We start from the raw sequence: 23,075 nt of genomic DNA on the forward strand, positions 1-23,075 counted from the left end.
TTGCTGGTGAGGGCATTTGGCCCTGCCAGGTTCTGGTAGTGAGGGAACTACCTGTGAAGTTAGTGCCCCGACAGGGCTAGGATTTACGTTTGTTTTCTTTGTGTTATTTCTGACATTGCACAATAAAGACTGGCGTCGACCAGCTTGTACTTGCATCCAGTCTGGCGTACTGTTTCCCAGCTGCTGTGTGTGAAAGGAAGGAGTCCTCTACCCAGGAGAGGGACCCCCTAACCTAACTGTGTCACAATATGGTGGAGAATGCGGGCATCCACACACACTGAAGTTGCAGCAAGAGGAAAACTTTCCGTTTAAAAATTAAAGGGACAGACACCCAATTTGTGAGTGTGGAAATAACACTGTGTCCTTGGAGTCCCATAGAGGAGGCGTCAGCCAATGCTCAGAGAGGCAAGGTTCAGCTTCCAACCTACACCCCAGGACAAAATGGAGGACATTATTAAGGCCTTGCTCCAAGCTACAGCAGCTCAGCAGGAATCTACCAGGGCTCAGCAGGAAGCTACAGCAGCTCAGCAGGAGACTAACAGACTTCAACAGGTCGCCATTGAGGAAACCCGCCAGGCCTTAGCGGAAAACAGCCAGGCCATAAGAGAGGTGGTACAGCACCTGGTCGCCCGGCCCAGAGATGTTAATACTGGTCCTCCCACCACCACTCACTCCGTACGAGCCAGTCACTTCCTCCAAAAGATGACTTCGGGTGATGATGTGGAGGCCTATCTCGCCGCATTTGAAAGAACGGCTGAAAGGGAGAGTTGGCCCAAGGAGCAGTGGGCAAGTCTGGTGGCATCTTTTTTGTCTGGGGAGCCACAAAAAGCATATTTCGACTTATGCCTGGCTGATGCCAAGGACTATAAAAAACTAAAATAGGAGATCCTAACTCGCTTGGGAGTCACCACCTTTGTTCGTGCCCAACGGGTCCACCGCTGGGAGTTCCATAGGGACAAGCCTCCACGTTCACAGATGCATGACCTCGTCCATCTGTCCTCAAAATGGCTACAGCCCGAGACACTGACGGGACCACAGATCGTGGAAAGGGTCGTGATGGAGCGGTACCTGCGGTCATTACCTGTGACTCTGCGCAAGTGGGTGAGCCATGCCGACTTTAAGTCCGCGGACCAGTTGGTCGAGCTGGTGGAGAGGTATGTGGCGGCTGAGGAGCTGATGAGTATGCCCCACCGGCGAACTCCCACAGACACTGGTAAGACTGTTCCAGGGGAGAAGGGTGCTGGGCGGTGGAATGTACCTAAGACTGAGGGTGTAGAACCTGGAGACAGGCCTGCCAGGCCAGGAAGATTATTGCCCTGTAAACGACTAGACATTAATATGACTCAGTGTTTCCGATGTGGTGGCTTCGGCCATATTGCCGCTAATTGTGCTCTTACAACTGAACCTATGCAATGTGATACTGCTCATGTCTACCGCAGGGGGTCTTTCTTTGCACAGACAGCCTGTACGGCTGACCGGCAGGCTGAGACTGATAAGCACATGTGTGTACTCACTGCAGATGGCAACCGAGTGGAGGCACTGTTAGACTCTGGTAGCTTGGTGACACTTATAAAAGCTGAGCTGGTGAACCCCTTGAGGCATACAGGGAAAACTGTTGGTGTGACCTGCATACATGGGGATACTCGATATTGTGTTACGGCCGAGGTGAACATCGAGACACCATGTGGCTCTGCTATAGTTTCTGTGGGTTTGGTGCATGGTCTGGTGTACGATGCAATATTGGGGAGAGACTTTGCTCACTTCTGGAAGTTGTGGGAAAGCCGTTTTGTTCCAGAGGTGAACAACCCCGATCCATTTGAGAAGGTTGTCGATGTAGTGGAGGAGGGAGTTTCTTCTGAGTCAGAGTTATTCCCTTTTTCTACTATGGTTGGCGAACTAGAGAATGCGGAACGTGACGGTGGCCCGCCAACTGATGTGCCTCCCATTGAGGTGGGAAGTGTTGTTGGGCCAGGTGATCGTCTGCCTGATTTAGAGGTCAGAAGAGAGGTCTTTGCCGTGGAGCAGTTGAATGACCCTACTTTGGTAAAAGCCAGGGAGAATGTAAAAGTAGTTGATGGTAAACCCGTAGACCCTGATAGTCCTTTGTCCTATCCCCACATGGCAATGTGTCAGGATTTGTTATATCAGGTGAGTAAGAAGGGGGAAGATGTTGTGGAACAACTAATAGTTCCCAAAGCCTACAGAAGAACAGTGTTGGATCTGGCCCATGGTCATATAACGGCAGGCCATCTAGGGGTAGAGAAAACCACTGAGCGAATAATGCAGAGGTTTTTCTGGCCCGGGCTTCATAAAGAGGTATCTGACTTTTGCGCATCCTGCCCTGAGTGTCAGTATCATGCTCCCAGGCCACATTTTAAGGGTCCACTAGTTCCATTGCCTATCATAGAGGTGCCGTTTGAAAGAATAGCGATGGATTTGGTTGGACCCTTAATGAAGTCTGCCAGGGGACACCAGTATATTCTGGTCATAATGGATTACGCTACCAGGTACCCGGAAGCGATCCCGTTGCGCAATACGTCAACCAAGACCATTGCCAGAGAGCTAGTTCATGTCTTTAGCAGGCTGGGTATACCCAAGGAGATGCTAACTGACCAGGGTACACCGTTTATGTCAAAAGTCATGAAAGAGTTATGCCGCCTGTTCAAAATCGAACAGTTAAGAACTTCGGTTTATCACCCCCAAACCGATGGGCTGGTCGAGAGGTTTAACAAGACGTTAAAACACATGCTTAGGAAAGTGGTCGACAAGGATGGTAGGGATTGGGATTACTTATTGCCGTATTTATTGTTGGCCATAAGAGAAGTTCCCCAGTCCTCCACCGGGTTTTCACCCTTCGACTTGTTGTATGGGAGACACCCAAGGGGGTTACTAGACATTGCCAAAGAGACATGGGAGGGCAGTCTAGTCCTTACAAAACGGTGATTGAGTATGTTTCTCAAATGCAGGAGAGAATTGCTGCGGTAGTGCCGATAGTGAGAGAGCACCTATAACAGGTTCAACAGGCACAGCAGAGGGTATACAACCGCAATGCTCGGTTACGCAGCTTTGCTCCTGGGGACAGAGTGTTAGTGTTGGTTCCCACTGTGGAAAATAAACTTTTGGCTAAATGGCAAGGGCCCTTTGAAATCTTAGAGTGGGGCAGGTCAATTACAAAGTTTACCAGCCGGGGAAAAGAAAGCCGGAACAGATATACCATTATAAATCTGTTAAAGCCCTGGAAAGCTAGAACGGCACTGTCGGCCGTCCGAGCCCCTCCAGTAAATCCAGGGCCCTTAGTTCCCGAAGTGACAGTGGCAAAAACCCTGTCGGCAATTCAACAACAAGAGGTCAAGGAGTTTCTGATCAAAAATAGGGTGCTGTTCTCTGACGTACCTGGGAAAACCTCGGTCATTAAACATGACATAATCACTGACCCAGGGGTTAAAGTTAATCTAAAGCCCTATAGGTTACCAGAAGCACAAAGAGAATCGGTGTCGAAAGAAATTAAAAATATGCTAGAGTTAGGGGTTATTGAAGAATCACATAGTGAATGGTCAAGTCCCATTGTGTTGATTCCAAAGCCCGACGGGAGTGTGCGTTTCTGCAATGACTTCTGAAAGTTGAACAGTGTTTCAAAATTCGATGCCTACCCGATGCCAAGAGTGGATGAGTTGATTGAGAGACTATGGACGGCAAGGTATTTAACCACTCTTGACCTAACCAAAGGGTATTGGCAAGTACCGTTAACCGAGAGCGCCAAACAAAAGACAGCTTTTTCAGCGCCAGAGGGCTTGTGTCAGTACAAGATGTTGCCCTTCGGGCTACATGGGGCACCTGCTACCTTCCAAAGAATGATGGACAGGATTCTAAGGCCCCATAGACGGTATGCGGCTGCTTATCGGGATGACGTGGTCATTCATAGTCCTGATTGGCAGTCTCACTTACCCAGGGTACAAGCAGTGTTGGACTCCATCTATAAGGCAGGTTTGACAGCCAACCCAAAAAAGTGTTGTCTAGGCATGGAGGAAGTAAAATATCTGGGTTACACCATTGGCAGAGGCCTGATAAAGCCTCAGCTCAATAAAGTTGATGCCATACAAAACTGGCCACGGCCTCTGAATAAGAAGCAGGTGAGAGCCTTCTTGGGAATTACGGGGTACTACACGAGGTTTATACCCAACTTTGCCACCATGACAGTCCCACTGACTGACCTGACCAAAGGCAAACAAAAAGTCATGGATAGAATGGAGTCCTTTAGGCAGAGAAAGCTTTTCAGGAGTTGAAAGTAGCGTTGTGTTCCCAACCAGTCCTGATGACTCCTAATTTTGACAGGGAATTCATAGTACAAACCTATGCATCAGAAGTAGGTATAGGAGCGGTCCTGTCCCAGAACAAGGAGGGTGAGGAACACCCTATTTTCTATCTAAGTAGAAAGTTGAATGTACATGAGAGAAACTATGCCACAGTGGAGAAGGAGGCGTTGGCCATAAAGTGGGCATTAGAGGCTCTCAGGTACTACTTGGTTGGAAGAAAGTTCAAATTGATCACTGACCATGCCCCTTTGAAGTGGATATCCGAAAATAAGGACAGTAATGCGAGAATTACGAGATGGTTCTTGGCGTTACAAACTTTTAAATTTTCAGTGGAACACAGGCCAGGAAGCCAGCTGGCCAATGCAGACGCATTGTCACGCGTTCATTGTTTGGGGGCTTCAGTTGTTCCGCCCCACAGGTCGAAACAAAGGGGGGGGATATGTGATAGGATCACTGGTAAAGTGGTCTGTGGCAGGTACATTTGTCCCAGATTCCTGTCTTTTGTGTTTGAAACCCCCAGGAGAAAGTCTGCAGTGTAGCAGGCTTGAGTCTCGGCTTTTTGAAAAGCCGGTTTGGGACCTGGGGGTTGTGGGTGAAAGGAGAGGGAGGGCTCCACCCACGGCCACTCCAGGTTTTGGTTCTCGCAGCCTGGTAACAGGCTTGTTAGGGTTTCCACCTGAGAGTGGCCAATATAAGCCTAGTTTGGATAAGGCTGAGGGTCTCACCTGGGAGAGCAGACAGGGAGTTTGCTCAGAGACACTTGAAAACCTAACTGTGAGTGTTATGCTGTGCTTTTGTTGCTGGTGAGGGCATTTGGCCCTGCCAGGTTCTGGTAGTGAGGGAACTACCTGTGAAGTTAGTGCCCCGACAGGGCTAGGATTTACGTTTGTTTTCTTTGTGTTATTTCTGACATTGCACAATAAAGACTGGCGCCGACCAGCTTGTACTTGCATCCAGTCTGGCGTACTGTTTCCCAGCTGCTGTGTGTGAAAGGAAGGAGTGCTCCTACCCAGGAGAGGGACCCCCTAACCTAACTGTGTCACAGTAGGTAAAACATTGCTGATTTTTGCTCACCCCTCTATGGGATGAATGTGATTTTGAGTGGTGATATATTTCCCAAATATTCCTTGGAGTGTCAAAGCTTCGTAGCTTATTGAATTGGCCCAATGCGTTTCCTTATTGATAGACACACACACACGCACATAACAAAATGATTTAATGGATTACTGTGCTTTGCGGTCAGGAAGCAATCTGTATCTGAGCTGAGTTTGTCCGTTATTAAGGGGGTGCTCAGAGAGCTGCAAGGATGTGACCGTTGCTGCCGACTAGAAGCATCGGGGAGAGACATACATTTTTAGCTTTATGGGACGTTAAACGGTAAGCATTTTAGGTTTCAGTGGGTAGTTTGGTGTATGCTGTTTGTGTACTATGGAATTATAAAATGTGAACTAGTTAATGTTACTGGTCATAATATACACACACACAGACCCTTATGATTTGCACATTGGAGCCATCTCAATTACTGTAAGCAGGAGTATTGTGGTACGACTTCTGGTGGCTTTGTGTGTTACCTCCCACTAGCTGGTATGTGTTTGCAGCCCATAGAGGTGCGAGCAGGAATCCTGTACCCCGATGGGCAGTGGGAACTGCTGCTGACAGGTCATGCCTAATTGAATCTATCCCAATGGTTCTCTCTTTTATAGGACAAGTAACACATACAGCACTGTAGATGGGAAACACTCCCATGTTTGGTAGTCACACGTAGCATAATATTTTGTGTCAGGTGCTTCTGAAAAAGAGCATAAGTAGCACCCTATAATATGCTATCTCTGAGTTCTACTAAATAAAAATGGGATAGTTTTATGAGGTGGAAAGTGAGATCTGGGCCTGTCTTATTTTCGTTAGGTTTAAAGTGCTAGGAGTTTTCCATGTACTTTTTACAGTTCTCCCGAGAAGTTGGAAAATTGTTAACTTCATATAGCATAACACCACAGTTCATGTTAGTCATAAGCGTATCTCTTGAGAAAATGTTACCGTGACACAGTCTTCAAAATTAGATACATTTCATAATTATGTCTCCAAACCGATCCCTCTGCCTATCTGAATAAACGCCCCGATCAGTTGAGATGTGTGTACACAGCTTGACCTCCTGTTACCCCTGCACACACTGAGCTAGGAATTGCTCAGTGTGTACATTCTTCTATGGGATCGGGAGGTTAGCAGTTTAAGGCCCCTATTCAATTGCCGGCGAAAAGTCTTGGACTTTTCTGCCTACATCGCTGGGTTGGGCTCCGGAAAAGTGCCGCGCTCGTCCCTGCTATACGCCCTATTCAATTGCAAAGGACGTGAGAATGCGTCCTGGCGACACTCAAACAGGCGGAAAGTGCTGTCAGATTTGGGGAAATCAGCCTGACAGCACTATTTCGCTAGTTTTTAAGTTTGTCCCCCAACTGTGTTTTTTTTTGTCACCCCCAAAACGAAAGTACTTTTTTGGGGTGATCTCAAGTCTTTTTTTGGACGCAGTTTACCTTTTTAGAGGACTATCCCAAGGCTGCAGGGGTGTTGCTGGAACTTTGCACCCCAAACCCCCAATTCAGCACTTTTCCTCGCCTCCTTTCATAGGTAGATCTTTTCCGCTGGTTACAAGGCATGGTGCGAAAAGTCTTTTGCAATTGAATTGGGCGTAAAGTTTCCGCCTGACGAAATGACGTAATCTGCGAAACTTTTCCGCGGATTGCGGCTTTTTCGCCGGCAATTGAATACGGGCAGTATTAAACTGCATGTAAGCATGGACTTCCCGATGTGACAATTGCAGGGGCATTTTAAGCTGCTTATCATCTAATGCTCCTGCATACACGCGTATACAAGCGTTGGGCCGATCAGCTTATATAGGGTTATCGGCCCGACAAATTCTTCAGGGTCCATAGGGAGACAATGGGGTGTAGGTGGGACCTGAGGACCAGATACCAACAGCAAAGCTTTTTAATCCCAGGATGCTCCGGTCCTTCCCCCTATACCCCGCCCACAGCCTGAGGGCAACTCCGTTTCATTGGTGTCCCGCAGGAGCTGGATCACAATTTTTAACAGTGCCGCTGTTTCAAGCAGCCCAAGCTTATTTTTGATTTCTTTTTATTAATAGTGTATTGATTACTTAGCAGCAAAAGGCTGTTCCTTGGACGTCTGCGCTGCTGCTCCATCACCCCTCCGCGACGCCGTGACACCAAGCCCAGGCTAGGTACTCCCGACAGGGCTCCGATGGGAACTAGCTAGCAGGCTCCTCGTACCATAGATTGCAGGCCGGAATCCATGGGACAGGTAAGGTGGACCCCCGCTTGCCCGCGTCTTTACGCAGTCTAGCCTCCGGTCTCAGGAGACACACCGTAGGCACTGATGTGGACACTGGTGCGCTCACGACTCCACTAGACCACCGGGGCTTTAATATACTGGCTTGGCATATTTAGAGGCCAGGGGACCCAGTGGTTAACGTCCGCACGGGGAGAAGGAGCTCTCCCTGCAGTCCCTTCCCCAGCTCAGGCGCCATTCCACTGCAGTTTAGCTGTTCCTTGAGCTGCTCCTCCCTCGGCAGCCATTTTCTGCTTCACAGGTCTTTGGGAACAGAGAGTCCAGTCTCCCTGTATACCACGGGGCCAGGTTATACATCGCTATTTCCTACCAGCCACTGCGGTCTCTCTTGGTTGATTGTAGTGCCAATTGAAGAGATATAGATATATATATAGATAGATAGATAGATAGTTAGTGTGGTTTTTTTCCTGCATTTTTACAGTGCATCTGGAAAGTATTCACAGCGCTTCACTTTTTCCACATTTTGTTATGTTACAGCCTTATTCCAAAATGGAATAAAATTAATTTTTGTCCTCAAAATTCTACACACAATACCCCATAATGACAACGTGTAAAAAGTGTTTTTGAGATTTTTGCAAATTTAATAAAAAAAAAAAAAAAAAAAACAACCTAAGAAATCACATATATATAAGTATTTACAGCCTTTGCTCAATACTTTTGTTGATGCACCTTTGGCAGCAATTACAGCCTCAAGTCTTTTTGAATATTATGCCACAAGCTTGGCACACCTGTCTTTGGGATGTTTCGCCCATTCCTCTTTGCAGCACCTCTCAAGCTCCATCAGGTTGGATGGGAAGCGTCAGTGCTCAGCCATTTTCAGATCTCTCCAGAGATGTTCAATGGGATTCAAGTCTGAGCTCTGGCTAAGCCACTCAAGGACATTCACAGAGTTGTCCTGAAGCCACTCCTTTGATATCTTGGCTGTGTGCTTAGGGTCGTTGTCCTGCTGCAAAATGAACTGTCACCCCAGTTTGAGGTCAAGAGCGCTCTGGAGCAGGTTTTCATCCAGGATGTCTCTGTACATTGCTGCATTCATATTTCCCTCTTTCCTGACTAGTCTCCCAGTTCCTGCCGCTGAAAATATCCCCACAGCTAGCATCTCTGAAAGTGCAGGCCTCTGCTTTGTCCATCTGGTTCCAGCGCGGACTTGCTCCTATACTGGATGTTCACACCTTCCTGCAAGGGGTTCTACGTGTACATCCTCTCTTTGTACCTCCTGTGGCTCCATGGGATTTGGCAGTGGTGCTCCTTGCACTTCAGGAACCTCCATTCAAACCCCTGGAATCAGTGGATGTGAAGTTGCTCACTGCGAAGACTCAGTTTCTTCTGGCTATCCCATCTGCCCGTAGGGTATCTGATTTAGGGGCGCTTTCATGTCGCTCCCCCTTTTTAATCTTTCATCGAGAGTGCTGTTCTTGGAACATGCTCGGCTTCCTTCCCAAGGTGGTTTCTTGTTACCACCTAAATGAGGAAATTGTGGTTCCGGCCTTTCAATCACCAGAACTCTCGGCAGCTGAGGCCTCTGGATGTGGTCCGTGCTCTGAATATCTACGTGGACCGTACTACTTCCATCAGGAAATCTGAATCCATTTTTGTCCTATATGGATTCCACAAGAAAAATTGCCAGCTAACAAACAGTTTCTGGCAAGATGGACTGAGTATCTCACAGGCTTACACGCAGTCTGGACTTCCTGTGCCGGCTATAGTATCTGCTTATTCTACTCGCTCTGGGTCCCTCGTGGGCAGCCTGGCTTGGCACCTCTGCTGAACAGCTATGCAAGGCGTCCATCTGGTCTTCTGTTCATGCCTTTTAGGTTTTATGCCTTTGATACATATTCCTCTCAGGAGAACCCTACGCCCAAAGGAAGCATCCTATCAGCTCATCCCTGTGGAGCCCTATGGACCCTGAAGAAGAAGAAAAGGAGAGTTATGATAGAGTTAACAAAGGTAGGGTTTTTTTTTTTTTTCTTTGAAGTCCATAGGGTCCACAGGGCACCCGCCTTGACACACCTGGTTTCTATGGGTTTCTTCTCTTGGTCACTTATTTCCTTCTCTGTGTGAGAGTGTGATTCTTCAGTGTACCAGTCTTCCTTCTCTCCTCTACTGTTCCTGCCTTGGACTTGTTCACAAAACGGAGTTGCCCTCAGGCTGTGGGCCTGGCATAGGGGGAAGGACCGGAGCATCCTGGGATTGTAAAGCTTTGCTGTTGTTGTCCGGTGCTCCAGGTCCCACCTACACCCTATTGTCTCCCTATGGACTTCAAAAAAGAGTCAACAAAGGTAAGATATATTGTAAAAAAAAAAAAAAAAACCTCTTCTATTTATAGGGGTGTACCCAGCATAAGAAATCAGGAAGATTTGTACCTCAAGATTTTCAGGGCACAATTTGTTTGGTAGGGCAGTGACCACACAATCATGGGCCATGTTCGACTGCATTTACTGCTGGTCCTGATCAATATCTTATAGTAACTGATGACATTTTCTCCCGTTTAATATAGTTAAAATGAAAAAACACATTTTTTTTCATGAAAGTGCTAATAAGTCATTGCTTTCAAACTGTCCATTTGATATAATAATGCATATATTACTCCAGGCCTTCCTTTTTTTTTTTTTTTTGTTCACTGACTGTATAATAATGACGGCTGGGCATGCTGAAGCTCTTTGTGACCTTGGGAAAGTCACTCTGGACTGGTGACTCAGGCACCAAAATGAAATAGTTTGCTTGATTGGACAGGGAAGCTGTATCTGAATTACATTGTATGCACTGTATATAAAATGTACCTAAAATGTAATTGAAGCTGTAAGTCAAATGTGTTCTGTGTTTGTGCATAAGCCTTTGGCATTCATTTACCAGTGTGTCCCATCTCTCTTCTCCCCCTCCCCTTTATTTGATACAGATTTGCCTGAAGGGGAAGGTGCACATATTTAAGTTTCTGAATATTCATGCCTGCTGCAGGACAGAGAAAAAGCCAGATTCTCTCGACTTGCCCTCATTAGTGAAAAGACTTCCTTCTCAGCCGCTCACAGACAGGTACCTCATTGTATTTGCTGCATGCAGGTCCGGCGGGCGATATAGTCAGCGGGGCCCATACTGCCGAATGCAGCATGGCCCATGCTCTCTCTCCTGGCATCGGCAAGTGTGTACGCACTTGCCAATGCCGTCACCCAGCCGGGGCGCATCGCTGACTAGGTCGGTAGACACCAGACAGTGTCTAGTGTGTACCGGCCTTTAGTATGTTCTCAGCCCCTACGTTGCTAGTCTCTTCAGTTACATGCATGTTATCAGCCCATATAATTGTAGCTCCAGCCCTACAACACATTTTACTGTATGTTCGTATTATGTAACCTCTATATGGACTTTATTAACGCTTCTGCTATTAAAGTGCAAATAGAAGATGATCAGTCCTTCAAAATTGTTCTGGTGTTACTAAACCTCATCTGCCGGAAATATACTTTCTGGTATGTTTGGGAAGTTCCTGCAGAGGGAACCTGTGGGAGGGTGTTAGAGATATAGAGCCGTATTCAGTATGAGCCGAGCCGCGATACTTTTTTGCGGCCCGGACTTTTCGCCTGTTTGGCAAGCGGAAAAGTATCGTGCACTCTTTACCCCGTATTCAATATGAAAGTACGCGAAAACGGCACCCGGCGAAACAAACAGGCGGAAAGTGCTGTCAGATTTGGGGAAATCAGTCTGACACCCCTCAAAAGATGCTCTGACATGGGGGTTCACTATGATACCCCCTGATTTGGCTTGCTGAACTTATTTTGGGTTTTTAAACTGGCTCAGTAGCTGCTAAATAGTGTTTTTCAATACGTGGTGCAGAACAGTATTCAGGAGTATTTTTTTTTTTTTTTTTTTTTAATGAAAATAACTTTTCCCAGCAAATTTGGGGTACTTGAAAATGGGGGTCTGCATATTTAAAAGTTGCTAAAGTGTACTTGTAAAAATCATGAAAAATCCACCTGCCGCAAGCACCTGCAATAAAAAAAAACACTTGGGGCATACTTGGGAACCCCTCCCCCCAGAGGCAAGTTCGCTAGTTTTTAACTTTGTACCCCAATTTTTTTTTTCGCCCCCTTTTTCAAAGTCATTTTTGGGGGGGTCCTTAAGTGTTTTTTTTAGATTTTTTTTTTTTTTTTTGACAGTTTACTTTTGGGGGACTGTCTGAAGGCTGCACGGGGGTTCCCGCAACATTGCACCCCAAACCCCCAATTCTGCTCTTTTTCCGCCTGCTATTCATAGGCGAAACTTTTTCGCTTGGTACATTGCATTGACTTTCCGCCTAGGCGGAAAGTCCTTCAAATTGAATGCGGGTTAAAACCAAAACAGGCGAAAATTACGTCACCCGCCAAAAAGTTTCGGCGAAAACGGCTTTTCGCTCCAAATTGAATACGGGCCATGGGGTTCATCACTTTTTCATACTACTCTAAAAACCTTTTTTACCATTCAAGTACTCCACGACTTTAAAAAAAACCTATTATTAAAACACCATACACAAGATTAAAGTCTGCCTGTCATGTTCACACAACCCCCCCCCCCCTCCAAAATCTGTAACAGTGTCTAGGTGACTCTCTTCAACAAGTTGGATTTACTAACGTCATATCATATAAAGATGCGTTCGCCATTTCTGCATCAGGAGCCTGATAACTGTAGACCTAACTTTTATCTTTCTGCTTCTCGCACATCATGATAATAGTGCTCCTGTCACAGCAAGTCACTGTCTCTCAGATCTATGCACTCACATATATTCTGTGCTACTCTGCCATAGCTATAGTGGAACATTGTTCTTCTAGTCATAGGTTATAGCAAATTAATATTACAGAGCTAGACCGTGTTTAGGTGGACATTCCATAGGCTAAATAGGCGGGGGCTGCCTAAAAGGCTCCATCTATACACCCCAATAGAAAAACACTAAAGAAAAAAAGCAGCACTAATCTTATTGCTAAATCGAAGTGATAGAAATACCTATGAAGAGCAGATGATTATACTGAAGATATATTCCATTGTTTTATTGAAAATTATGTGAATATGTAATTATAAAATAAAAAAATTTACTTTGTGGCTAAACTTGGGCTGATTTAAAAAAATAAAAAAACGCCAGCTCATGTTCTCAAACACAGACTTTAAATTTCATCCAAATTTATTCAAAACCATCTCCCCAAATCAATATCTAACATGCATAGTTGTCAAAATAAGATGACCTAAGAGTAAAAAGATTGCTGGTAAAACGGGATTATTGCATAGACAATCGAATATGTCCGGACATGTTAGTCACGCGTCTGAAGGATTAGAAAAGCATTTGAGTGTTAAGGAACACGCCAGGCAACTAAGCTTTGAGTGGTTCATACAGTTTGAACATTAGACTTGTCAGTCTGTGTTGCTGTCTTACCTTTTTACTTAATTGTAATTGTGTTCATTTATTAGCGCTGGTTTTCTAGAGGTTTTTATTTTTGCTATGAGCCCAAGGGATTCATTGCAAAATAAGCAGTACATGGTATTTCAGTAAAATGAATTTGCAAAACTTGTGGCTTTAGTGACCTTGTATAATTGTGTTGGTGAGATCAGGGATTGGTAGTATTGGAGAGGAGTCAAACGGGAAGCTATAGACTGACATAGGAGCAGGGTACACTTACAGTCATGAGTAGGGATGCAGGGCTCTGGTCACCCAGTTTTATAGAGGTGCGTCAGACACTATCGTTTTCCCATATCAAAGTTTATACATTCAACTTGTTGGCTTCCAGGATGTTGCTGAATGTGTCATCTTCCATCTCTACATGGGAGCTACAGGCATTAGATGGCAAATATCATTAGGAAAAGGTGAGAACAAATTTTAGAAAATAATAATCACTTTTTGATCATATATCCTAAAGATTGGTTTGTGCACATTGCTGGCTCAGAAAATGTTGATATACAGTATATTCTAAAGGCCTGCACAATTGAATTGTAGGCAGAAGCATATTGTATCATACTCCAAGGTCTGTTTATTAGTACATGGTAAATACTTTCCTTCACCTCTCGTAGCCAGGAATTGGACCTGTGTTTCTCAATCCTCTATATGCTGTAATGTCGGTTTTTGTTTTGTTGCAGCATTGAAGACTTCTATCCAAGTAAAAACCATGGCCCTGACTCTGGGATTGGCAGCGACAATGGAGATAAACGTCTATCAACGACAGAAGTGAGTTTCTATAATACACTACATCAAGGACCACTAAACCTCAATACTATATGCTTTCTACTGCAAAAAAGAAATTCTAATAGAATATCAAGCACATACGTTTTATCTACAATTGCTGTGCAGCTATTCTATTTTTTTCACTACTGCTCTCTGTGCCCTTTAATAAACCTAGACAAGAATTCTGCTAAGCATCGGAAAAGCTGTTCCCAACAATCAGAACTTTATCTAAACTGTTTTCCATTCTACACATAAAGGTTGTGGGAATTTATCATCTTTGGGAATGTTATTACTAGTTGTTTTTTTTTTTTTTTTTTTTTATAGAAAACCTATTTAGATTTAGTTGGCCTTTCAGCATTTCTTGATTTTTTTTCTTTTTCTTTTTCATTCTATCTTTGTAAAGGATTCCTTACTGCTTACCGCAGCAATTCTGTAACATTACGCCTGATATAACTGACTGCAACATATTTTGGAGAACTTGTAATCTGTCTTAGAATAGTTTTTTTTGAACCGTGGACATATATGGAAAAATCTGATTTGTATAAATCCATAGGTTCTCAAACTCTGTCCTCAGGACCCCAAACAGTGCATGTTTTCCAGGTCTCCTCACAGAAGCGCAAATGAGATATTCGCTCCACCTGTGGATCTTTTAAAATGTGTCAGTGAGTAATGAATACACCTGTGCACCAACTAGGAGACCTGGAAAACGTGGACTGTGTGGGGTCCTGAGGACCGAGTTTGAGAACCTCTGGTATAAATAATTTGTTTTCTGTCTCTTGTAGGCTTTCGTTAAAACCTAATGTTAAATGTTAGCATTAAAAATACATATTTTTCTCTGTATTTAATAATCAGTGTCCAAAAGCCATGTTTGACATTGTTTTGTCATCCACACCAAACAATGAGCAAAATGAGAAGGTTAGTCCATAGGAGAAATATATCCTTACATCAGAAGCAAACGCCATTATGAATACATTTTATCTTGCCATTTATTAAGATGAACAGGATTCCCATCAAAGTCAATGTTTCGGCCAAACACACATGGTTTTCAGCAAGGCTGCACCCAGTGAGAATTAATTTACTTTGTGTGTTATGTTCCTTTTTGTCTTGATATTTTCATGGATCAGTCTCCTAGCAAAGGTGATGCATTTAAATATGTAAAATATACAGCTAAACCCATAAAAAATAAGTAATAGAAATAAAATAAAGTAGAAAAAGACAAATAATGAAAGAAGGTTTGACACTGAAATGGGCTGTCTGCATGAAGACATAGGTTGTTTGTTCCATTAAGCTGTATTTTCCATTTCTCATAGGTTAGAGCGCCCTAAGGCTACAGTCTGGGAGGTGGTTGAGAACCTTTGTACAGATGTGATCAAATTTGTTGGTATCCTCCCACGAACCACCCCACCCCCCCTATATTTTTCTCTGAAATTATTTGAAACTGAGAAAAGCAATTGGCATCCATCTTGTTTATTCCATGCTTCATAGAAATGCTACTTTTTGCATTTCACTAAACAGAATATTTAAAGAATACAACAGCAGGTACTTTGTCTCACTCTTCCTGAGCAAACTGCTCCAGCTGTCTCAGGTGTGACTGGTGCCTTCTCCAGGCTGCATGTTTCAGCCGCTTTCCTTAGATGTTTGATAGGATTCAGAGCAGGGCTCATAGTAGGCCACTTCTGAAAATTCCATTGTTTTGTTCTTAGCCATTCTTGGGTGCTTTTAGTTGTTTGTTTTTGGGTAATTGTCCTGTTGAAAAATCCATTAGCCGCGACAGAGCTTTCTGACACTGGCCAGTATGTTTCATTCCAGAATGTCTTGATAGTCCTGAGATTTCATTGTGCCCTGCACAGATTCAAGGCACCCCGTGCCAGATGCTACAAAACAGCCCCAAAACAGAACCGAACCTTCTCCATGTCTCTCAGTAGGTATGCTGGTGGTTTCTTTGAAAGCTTAATTTTTTCATGTGGAAACATAGAGCTGATGTGGGATTTTAAAAAGCTCCAGTTTTGGCTCATTTGTCCAAAGGACATTTCCCCAGAAGCATTGTGATTTGTCAGTATGCATTTTAGCTAATTCCCGTCTGGCTTTTTTTAATGTTTTTGTCAAAAGTAAAAACCTGGGTTGTCTTTGATTTTTCTCTTGTGTTCTCATTCAGAGGTTGGCCACTGTCCCATGGACTTTTAAACTTCTTAATAAAAATTGCAACTGTAGTCACAGGAATGTCATGCTGCTTGGATATGGTCGTATAGCCCTTACCTTGTAACATGCTTGTCTATAATTTCCATTCTGATCTCCGACAAATCTCTTTCTCTTTCATCCACTAGGGGACACTGGAGGTGCTTACGCTGGGGTATAGAGGCATGGATAACTGGAGCCGGCACTTTAAATAATTTAGAAGTGTGAAGCTCCTCCCCCTCTATGCCCCATCAGCCCCTAGGAGCTAGTCACAATTTGCTGTGATCCTGCAATAAATTATTTATTATAGGTTTTTTTTATTTTATACATCTTTTTATATATTGTAGGTACCCTTCGTCACCTCTTCAAAGGTGGGGTACCTGGCACCCTGTCTTATTAGAAGCAGGAAGGAGTGCACAGTGCTTACATTAAAAGCACTGACAGCTCCTTATTGCCACAGCACAGGATGAAGTGCTGAAGCCGATTGCAGAGAGAGACCTCAGCGGGGACCCGCAGTGAGATTCAGCGCTGCACATCCCCCTGGCTCCCGCCCCGCTACCCCTGCACTTAGTAAGAAGTGCCTGCGCTCGGTTAGGAAGAGTAGCGCTACAGCGCGGCTTCCTGCTTCTCCCTCTCCCCACTGACAACATGCGCGGAGGGGATAAGCAAGACAAGCAGCCATCTTTGAAGCCCTCAAGGCATAAAAGGGGGCGGGGCTTAGGCAGCACGGGCTCTCTCTCTCCTCTAAGCGGCAAGCGGCTGTGTAAAACAGCGTGGCTGCCGTTTATTTCTTAATACTAATGCTGCATCTCTCCTTCAAACAGGAAGTGTGCAGTTTTTAACAGGATCCTTGGCAAAGGATTACACAAAAGGCTGACCTGACTACATCCCTGGTACAGAGGCTGTGAGTAATTCACTGGGGTGTAAGCAGGGATTCTGATCTGTGGGAAGGGAGGGGGTGTACTCCTCCTCTGTGTCCCAACCCAGCCTTCTGTTTATTCTGTTCTGTCTATACTCTGTCCTTCTGTGTGGAGTGACTGTTGTATATCCATGTCAAACAGAACTAAAGCTTCTCAGAAAATGTTTCTGTTCAAAGTGTAACAACAAACTTACCAAGCCTCATGCTGCTGTGTCCATGTTATGTGATGCTAGTATAGCAATAGATTAATCTATGGCTATTACTGCCTCACCTGCTCCTCCATGGGCCGCTGACATGGTAGGAGTTATGTCAGACTTAGCGTCAGAGTTAGCTGAGGCACGTTAGTCTCAACCTCCCTGGGTGGCGGGGCTAACCAAGTCTCTAGACACCGTGGTAAAGGTTATGGGTACAGCAGCATCTGCAACCTCCACTTCCTACCAGAGACCGACACAAAAGCGTACTCTGACGACTGTTCTCCAGTCAGAGGAGTCGGATTAAGAATTTCTCGCTATGGAGGATACCGAAGAAGGGGAATTGGAGCAATCTTTACAGGACGATACCCCTCAGGAGTTAGAGTCCACCTCTCCCGGGGTGGAATCTCTCATTTTGGCGGTCAGAAGGACCCTGAATTTACCTGAGGATATAATTCCTGCACCACAGGAGCTTGAATTAATTCAAGAACAACCTAAGAGCTCTGCGGTTTTTCCTTTCTCACAGCAACTTCAGCAACAGCTCTCGGTGGCCTGGAAACAGCTGGATAAGCGGTTCCAATCTCCGCGACGGTTTTCGTCTAGCTACTCTTTTCCATCATCCATGATGGAGAAGTGGGAAACACCTCCTCCAGTAGATGCGTCTGTCTCCCGTCTCTCAAAGAAAACAGCACTCCCAGTACCGGGAGCTACAGTACTAAAAGATCCGTCGGATCGGAAGTTGGAGACAACGCTAAGATCTATTTATACTGCAGCGGGTGCTCAACTTAGGCCCACCCTTGTTACTGCTTGGGTTAACAAAGCGGTGGTTTGCTAGGCTGACCAGTTGAATACAGGTTTGGACTCTGGTACTTCCAGAGCAGAGTTACGTTTACTAGCAGAACACATCCGTGAGTCTGCAGTTTACATGGGAGAATCTTTTAAAGACATCAGTCAGATTAGTGCTCGCATATCTGCTTCGGCGATTTCGGGCCGCAGAGCCCTCTGGCTGCGCGCTTGGCAAGCTGACGCAGAATCCAAGCATGCTGTGGAGGGTTTACCATTCAATGGCGATATGCTGTTTGGCCCGGAATTAGACAAATGGATATCCCAGGCCAGGAGGGGTAAGTCTTCCTTCCTCCCGTCAACTACATCGGCTCCTAGAAAAGCTTACACTGGACCTTCGTTTCATTCCTTTCGTTGTAGAGACAGAGGGACTCCCTCCCATGCAAGAGGCGGCAGAGGTAAAGGCCGCCCACACACGGTTGTATGCAGACAGGAGCCTAACCCAGCTGAAAAACAGGTGGCACGACTGTCTTTCGTCCCACCTGGGACCACCTACAGTGGGTGCCCGCCTGCAAAAATTTCAACATGTTTGGAACCAGACGTCTCCAGAACCTTGGATCCGCAGACTAATTTCGAGGTCCCCCCTCCACCTCTGTTCTTTACTACAAGTCTGCCAATACCTGCAGACAAGGCCAGAGTTCTACAGGAGGCTATCCAGTCTCTAGTAGGATCATCTGTGCTAGTTTCAGTTCCAGAACATCAACGAGGTATGGGGTTCTACTCAAATCTGTTTGTAGTGCCCAAACCGGATGGATCGGTCAGGACCATCTTGAACCTCAAGTCATTGAACCTGTATCTGAAGATGTATCGGTTCAAAATGGAGTCTCTGCAGTCCGTTATTGCGAGCATGGAACCAGGAGAGTTCCTATTATCCCTGGATATCAAGGATGCCTATCTCCACGTTCCCATCTGGGAACCACACCAAGCCTTTCTGCGTTTCACCATATTGAAGGATCATTATCAGTTTCGGGCATTGCCGTTCGGGTTATCCTCGGCTCCCCGCATCTTCACCAAACTCATGTCAGTCATGATTGCTCTCTTTCGGTCATCGGGAGTGAACATAATCCCTTATTTGGACGACCTGTTACTCAAGGCGCAATCTGTATCTCTTCTTACAAGTCATGCCTTACTGACATATCAGACTCTAACCCAACACTGTTGGATAATCAACTTCAAGAAATCAAATCTCAATCCGTCGCAGAAGCTCCTGTTTCTGGGCATGATTTTGGATACGGCATCACAGAGTATCTTTCTTCCACTAGACAAAGCCCGGGATATCCAGTTGTTAGTTCAGCTGGTCCTCAGACCAAAGAAGGTGTCCCTCCTTCTTTGTCTGCGTCTCCTGGGGAAGATGGTAGCTGCTTTCGAGGCACTACAGTTCAGCCAGTTCCACTCTAGGCTGTTTCAGCCGGACCTACTGACACAGGGGTCAGGGTCTCATCTGCTTCTACATCGACAGATCCATCTGAGCCCAGCTACCAGAGTGGCCCTTCTTTTAGCGGGCCGGAGATTCGGAGTGTGGGATTGTATCATCGTAACAACGGATGCCAGCCTTCGAGGATGGGGAGCAGTAGTCCTCGATTATCACTTTCAGGGTCGATGGTCTCCTCTAGAACAAAAGTGGCTCATAAATGTGTTGGGACTCAGAGCAATTTATAATGCTCTGATAGAAGCAACAGAGTTTCTAATGACTCGTCCGGTAAGAGTTCAGTCCGACAACGCGACGGCCGTCGCGTACATCAACCGCCAAGGAGGGACTCTGAGTCGCAAACTCAGGTCCTTAGGTGGGCCGAGAGCCAGTCAGTAATCCTGTCGGCGGTATTCATCCCGGGTGTGGACAACTGGGAAGCAGATTATCTAAACCGCCAGGATATCCATCCCGGGGAATGGAAGCTTCATCCAGACGTGTTCAACACGCTGATACGTTGATGGAGATGTCCTCAGGTGGACCTCATGGCGTCACGATTGAATAGTCAGCTCCCGGTATACGCGTCGAGAACTCGAGATCCGCAGGCGGTGGCAGTAGACGCTCTGACAGTTCCGTGGAACTACGACTTAGTTAACCTCTTTCCTCCGATTCCACTTCTTCCTCGACTACTAAAAAGAATAAAACACGAGTCAGCCTCTGTCATACTCGTGGCTCCGAACTGGCCTCGGAGAAGTTGGTTCGCGGACCTTCGGTCCCTATTGGCAGACAATCCGTGGCCCCTTCCTCTGTGCCTGGATCTGCTACAGCAGGGTCCTTTCGTACACCCCAACCTAGCGTAACTGCGTTTAACGGGGTGGCTCTTGAAACTGATATCCTAAGAGGCAGAGGAATCTCAGACTCTGTCATTCCCACCATGCTACGTGCCAGGAAACCAGTTTCGGCTGCACATTATCATCGCCTCTGGCGTTCTTATATCTCGTGGTGTTCGTCGGGATCTTCCATCTAGGACTTTTCGGTTGTCCCGGTTTCTGCTTTTTCTTCAGACGGGTCTGGATTCTGGCCTTTGTCTTGGAACTTTAAATTTGCAGGTTTCTGCCCTTTCCATTTTCTTTCAACGGAAATTGGCCCTCATTCCTGAGGTGCAGACGTTTCTTCAGGGGGTCTTGCATGTGCAGCCTCCTTTTGTACCTCCGATAGCTCCCTGGGACTTGAACTTAGTGCTTTTGTTTCTTCAGTCGTCCATCTTTGAACCTTTGGAAGAGGTTGATATTAAGTATTTGTCTTGGAAAACGGTCCTCCTCCTGGCTCTAGCTTCGGCTCGTAGAGTTTCGGAATTGAGTGCTCTTTCCTATAAGCCACCTTACCTTGTGTTTCATGCTAATAGGGCGGAACTCCAGACGGTAGCTGCCTTCCTTCCCAAGGTAGTGTCAGCTTTTCATATTAATCCGCCTATTGTAGTACCGTCTTTAGTGGAGGACTCTGGTGGTTCTTCTACCTTGGATGTGGTTAGAGCTCTCCGCATCTATGTTGACAGGACTGCTTCCCTCCGTAAGTCTGAGTCGCTTTTTGTCCTCTCTGCTCATACGCTGGCCAACCCCTCCGAAGTGCATCAGACTCTGGCACGTTGGATCCGGCTGACTATTCATCAGGCTTATGTTTGTGCCGACCACCGGCCTCCTTCGTCCATTTTGACTCATTCCACACGTTCAGTGGGTGCGTCATGGGCGGCCGGTAGTTGAGCCTCCACGTCACAATTGTGCCGTGCGGCCACTTGGTCTTCAGTTCACATGTTTGTCAAGGTTTTACAAATTTGATACGTTTGCTACTTCGGCATCCCGTTTTGGCCGTCTTGTTCTGCAGGTGCCGCAGAGCGCTCCCGCTCATGGGGAAAACTTTGGAACGTCCCCAGCGTAAGCACCTCCAGTGTCCCCTAGTGGATGAAAGAGAAAATGGGATTTTGGTACCTACCGGTAAATCCTTTTCTCTGATTCCACAGGGGACACTGGATGGCCCACCTCTGCACTCTTAGCCTGCCTGTTTGGTTTCTTACATATGTTGTATGTTTTGATTTGTGTTCTCTCTCTTTTACTCCGCTTGTTCTCCATCTCCTCTCGGTCTCCATTTTCTAAACTGGGGGCTGATGGGGCATAGAGGGGGAGGAGCTTCACACTTCTAAATTATTTAAAGTGCCGGCTCCAGTTATCCACGCCTCTATACCCCAGCGTAAGTACCTCCAGTGTCCCCTGTGGAATCAGAGAAAAGGATTTACCGGTAGGTACCAAAATCCCATTTTTGCTTTCACTAGTACGGTGCATATGATTATACCAAACAGAGGGCCTGATTCAGAGATGGACGGATTTTCAAATCCGTCCATCGCAAATGCAGAAGGAGCTGTCAGAAACCACCTTACTGCATTTGCGAACCCAGCACTGCAACCTAAGTCGCAGGCTTGGGATCACCGTCGCAACCACTGCTTTGGTCAGGCTGTGGGTGCTTAAGCTTCCCGCAGCCTGACCAGGTTCTGGTCACGTAAGAGGCCAGAAATCTGCGTCCGTCAACATAGACCCTGGCCTCGTCCCTCCCGGAAAATGGGTGCGGCACGCCAGCCTGTTTCTGGGAATGCTGCCGAGATGCTCCCCGCTCCACCCCCCCCTAACGCCGCAGCCTGTCAATCATGCTGTGGCTTGTGGGGCCTGTGAGCGAGATCACAGGAGCCATTCTGCACAAATGTAAAGAACAGGTTCTGCGCAGACCCCTAACAAACAACTCTTAATGAGAGTTGTCGGATGAATGTATGTCTCTGAATATCGCACAGAGTGGCCACTTTTCTCCATTGAAATAGGGTGAATGATTAGAAGCTTGAAGACGTGTGATGCAAATTCAAGAGATTGATTAGCTTGAAATATTACTATAATCCAATGATCTTTCTTTTATTAAGGGGAACCAACAGATCTGTCCAGGCCATTTTAGATTATTTTTGGAGAATAATCATTAATTTATTTATTTACACAGTTCTTTTGCTTTATTCTATGACATAGCGAAGGCATGTAGGTATACATGAGACAATAGCTTATTATTTCTGCACTTTTCTGGAGGAATCAAGAATTGCTTCAGTGAGCAGTAAGGATATCAACGAATATGCCCAAACTCTGTATATTACAAATGTCATTGTTGTGTCATTGCGGGCAGCACAGACGATTGTAATGGTTAGCAATACTGCCTCACAGCACTGAGGTCATGGGTTCGATTCCCACCACGGCCCTACCTGTGCGGAGTTTGTATATTCTCCCTGTGCTTGCGTGGGTTTCCTTCGGGTACTTAAATTTCCTCCCACACTCCAAAAATATACTGGTAGGCTAATTGGCTCCCAACACAAATTAACCCTCGTGTGTATGTGTGTGCGCATGTGATAGGGAATATAGATTGTAAGCTCCACTGGAGCAGGGACTGATGTGAATGGCCAAATATTCTCTGTAAAGCGTTGCGAAATGTGTGCGCTATATAAATAACTGGTAATAAATATAATAAAGGATAGCCCTGTCCTCTGAATGTATTCTGGCACATTTTAGTCTTTGCCAGAAGATATGAAATGGTGAAAACCTTTTTGGGCATGTAGTCACGTAACCCCATTTTATACTGCATGAGGAATACTGCTTCATTTGTTTGCGAG

General features: G+C 45.8%; 1 protein-coding gene and 1 pseudogene across 2 annotated transcripts in view; both read left to right on the forward strand.

Annotated features, from left to right (window-relative positions):
* The window catches only part of LRCH2 (leucine rich repeats and calponin homology domain containing 2), a 181,624-nt gene that overhangs the window by 55,699 nt on the left and 102,850 nt on the right, over positions 1-23,075 (forward strand). For both annotated transcript variants that reach the window (XM_088453038.1, XM_088453043.1), the window contains exons 6-7: positions 10,573-10,706; positions 13,764-13,851. In XM_088453038.1, coding sequence (XP_088309164.1) covers positions 10,573-10,706; positions 13,764-13,851 — 222 coding nt within the window. The remainder of the gene's footprint in view (positions 1-10,572; positions 10,707-13,763; positions 13,852-23,075) is intronic.
* On the forward strand, positions 17,074-22,375 carry LOC148538592 (uncharacterized; annotated as a pseudogene).

The sequence above is a fragment of the Taudactylus pleione genome, unplaced genomic scaffold (genome assembly GCF_031769625.1).
Source record: "Taudactylus pleione unplaced genomic scaffold, aTauple2 ptg000039l, whole genome shotgun sequence".
NCBI classification, from domain to species: domain Eukaryota; kingdom Metazoa; phylum Chordata; class Amphibia; order Anura; family Myobatrachidae; genus Taudactylus; species Taudactylus pleione.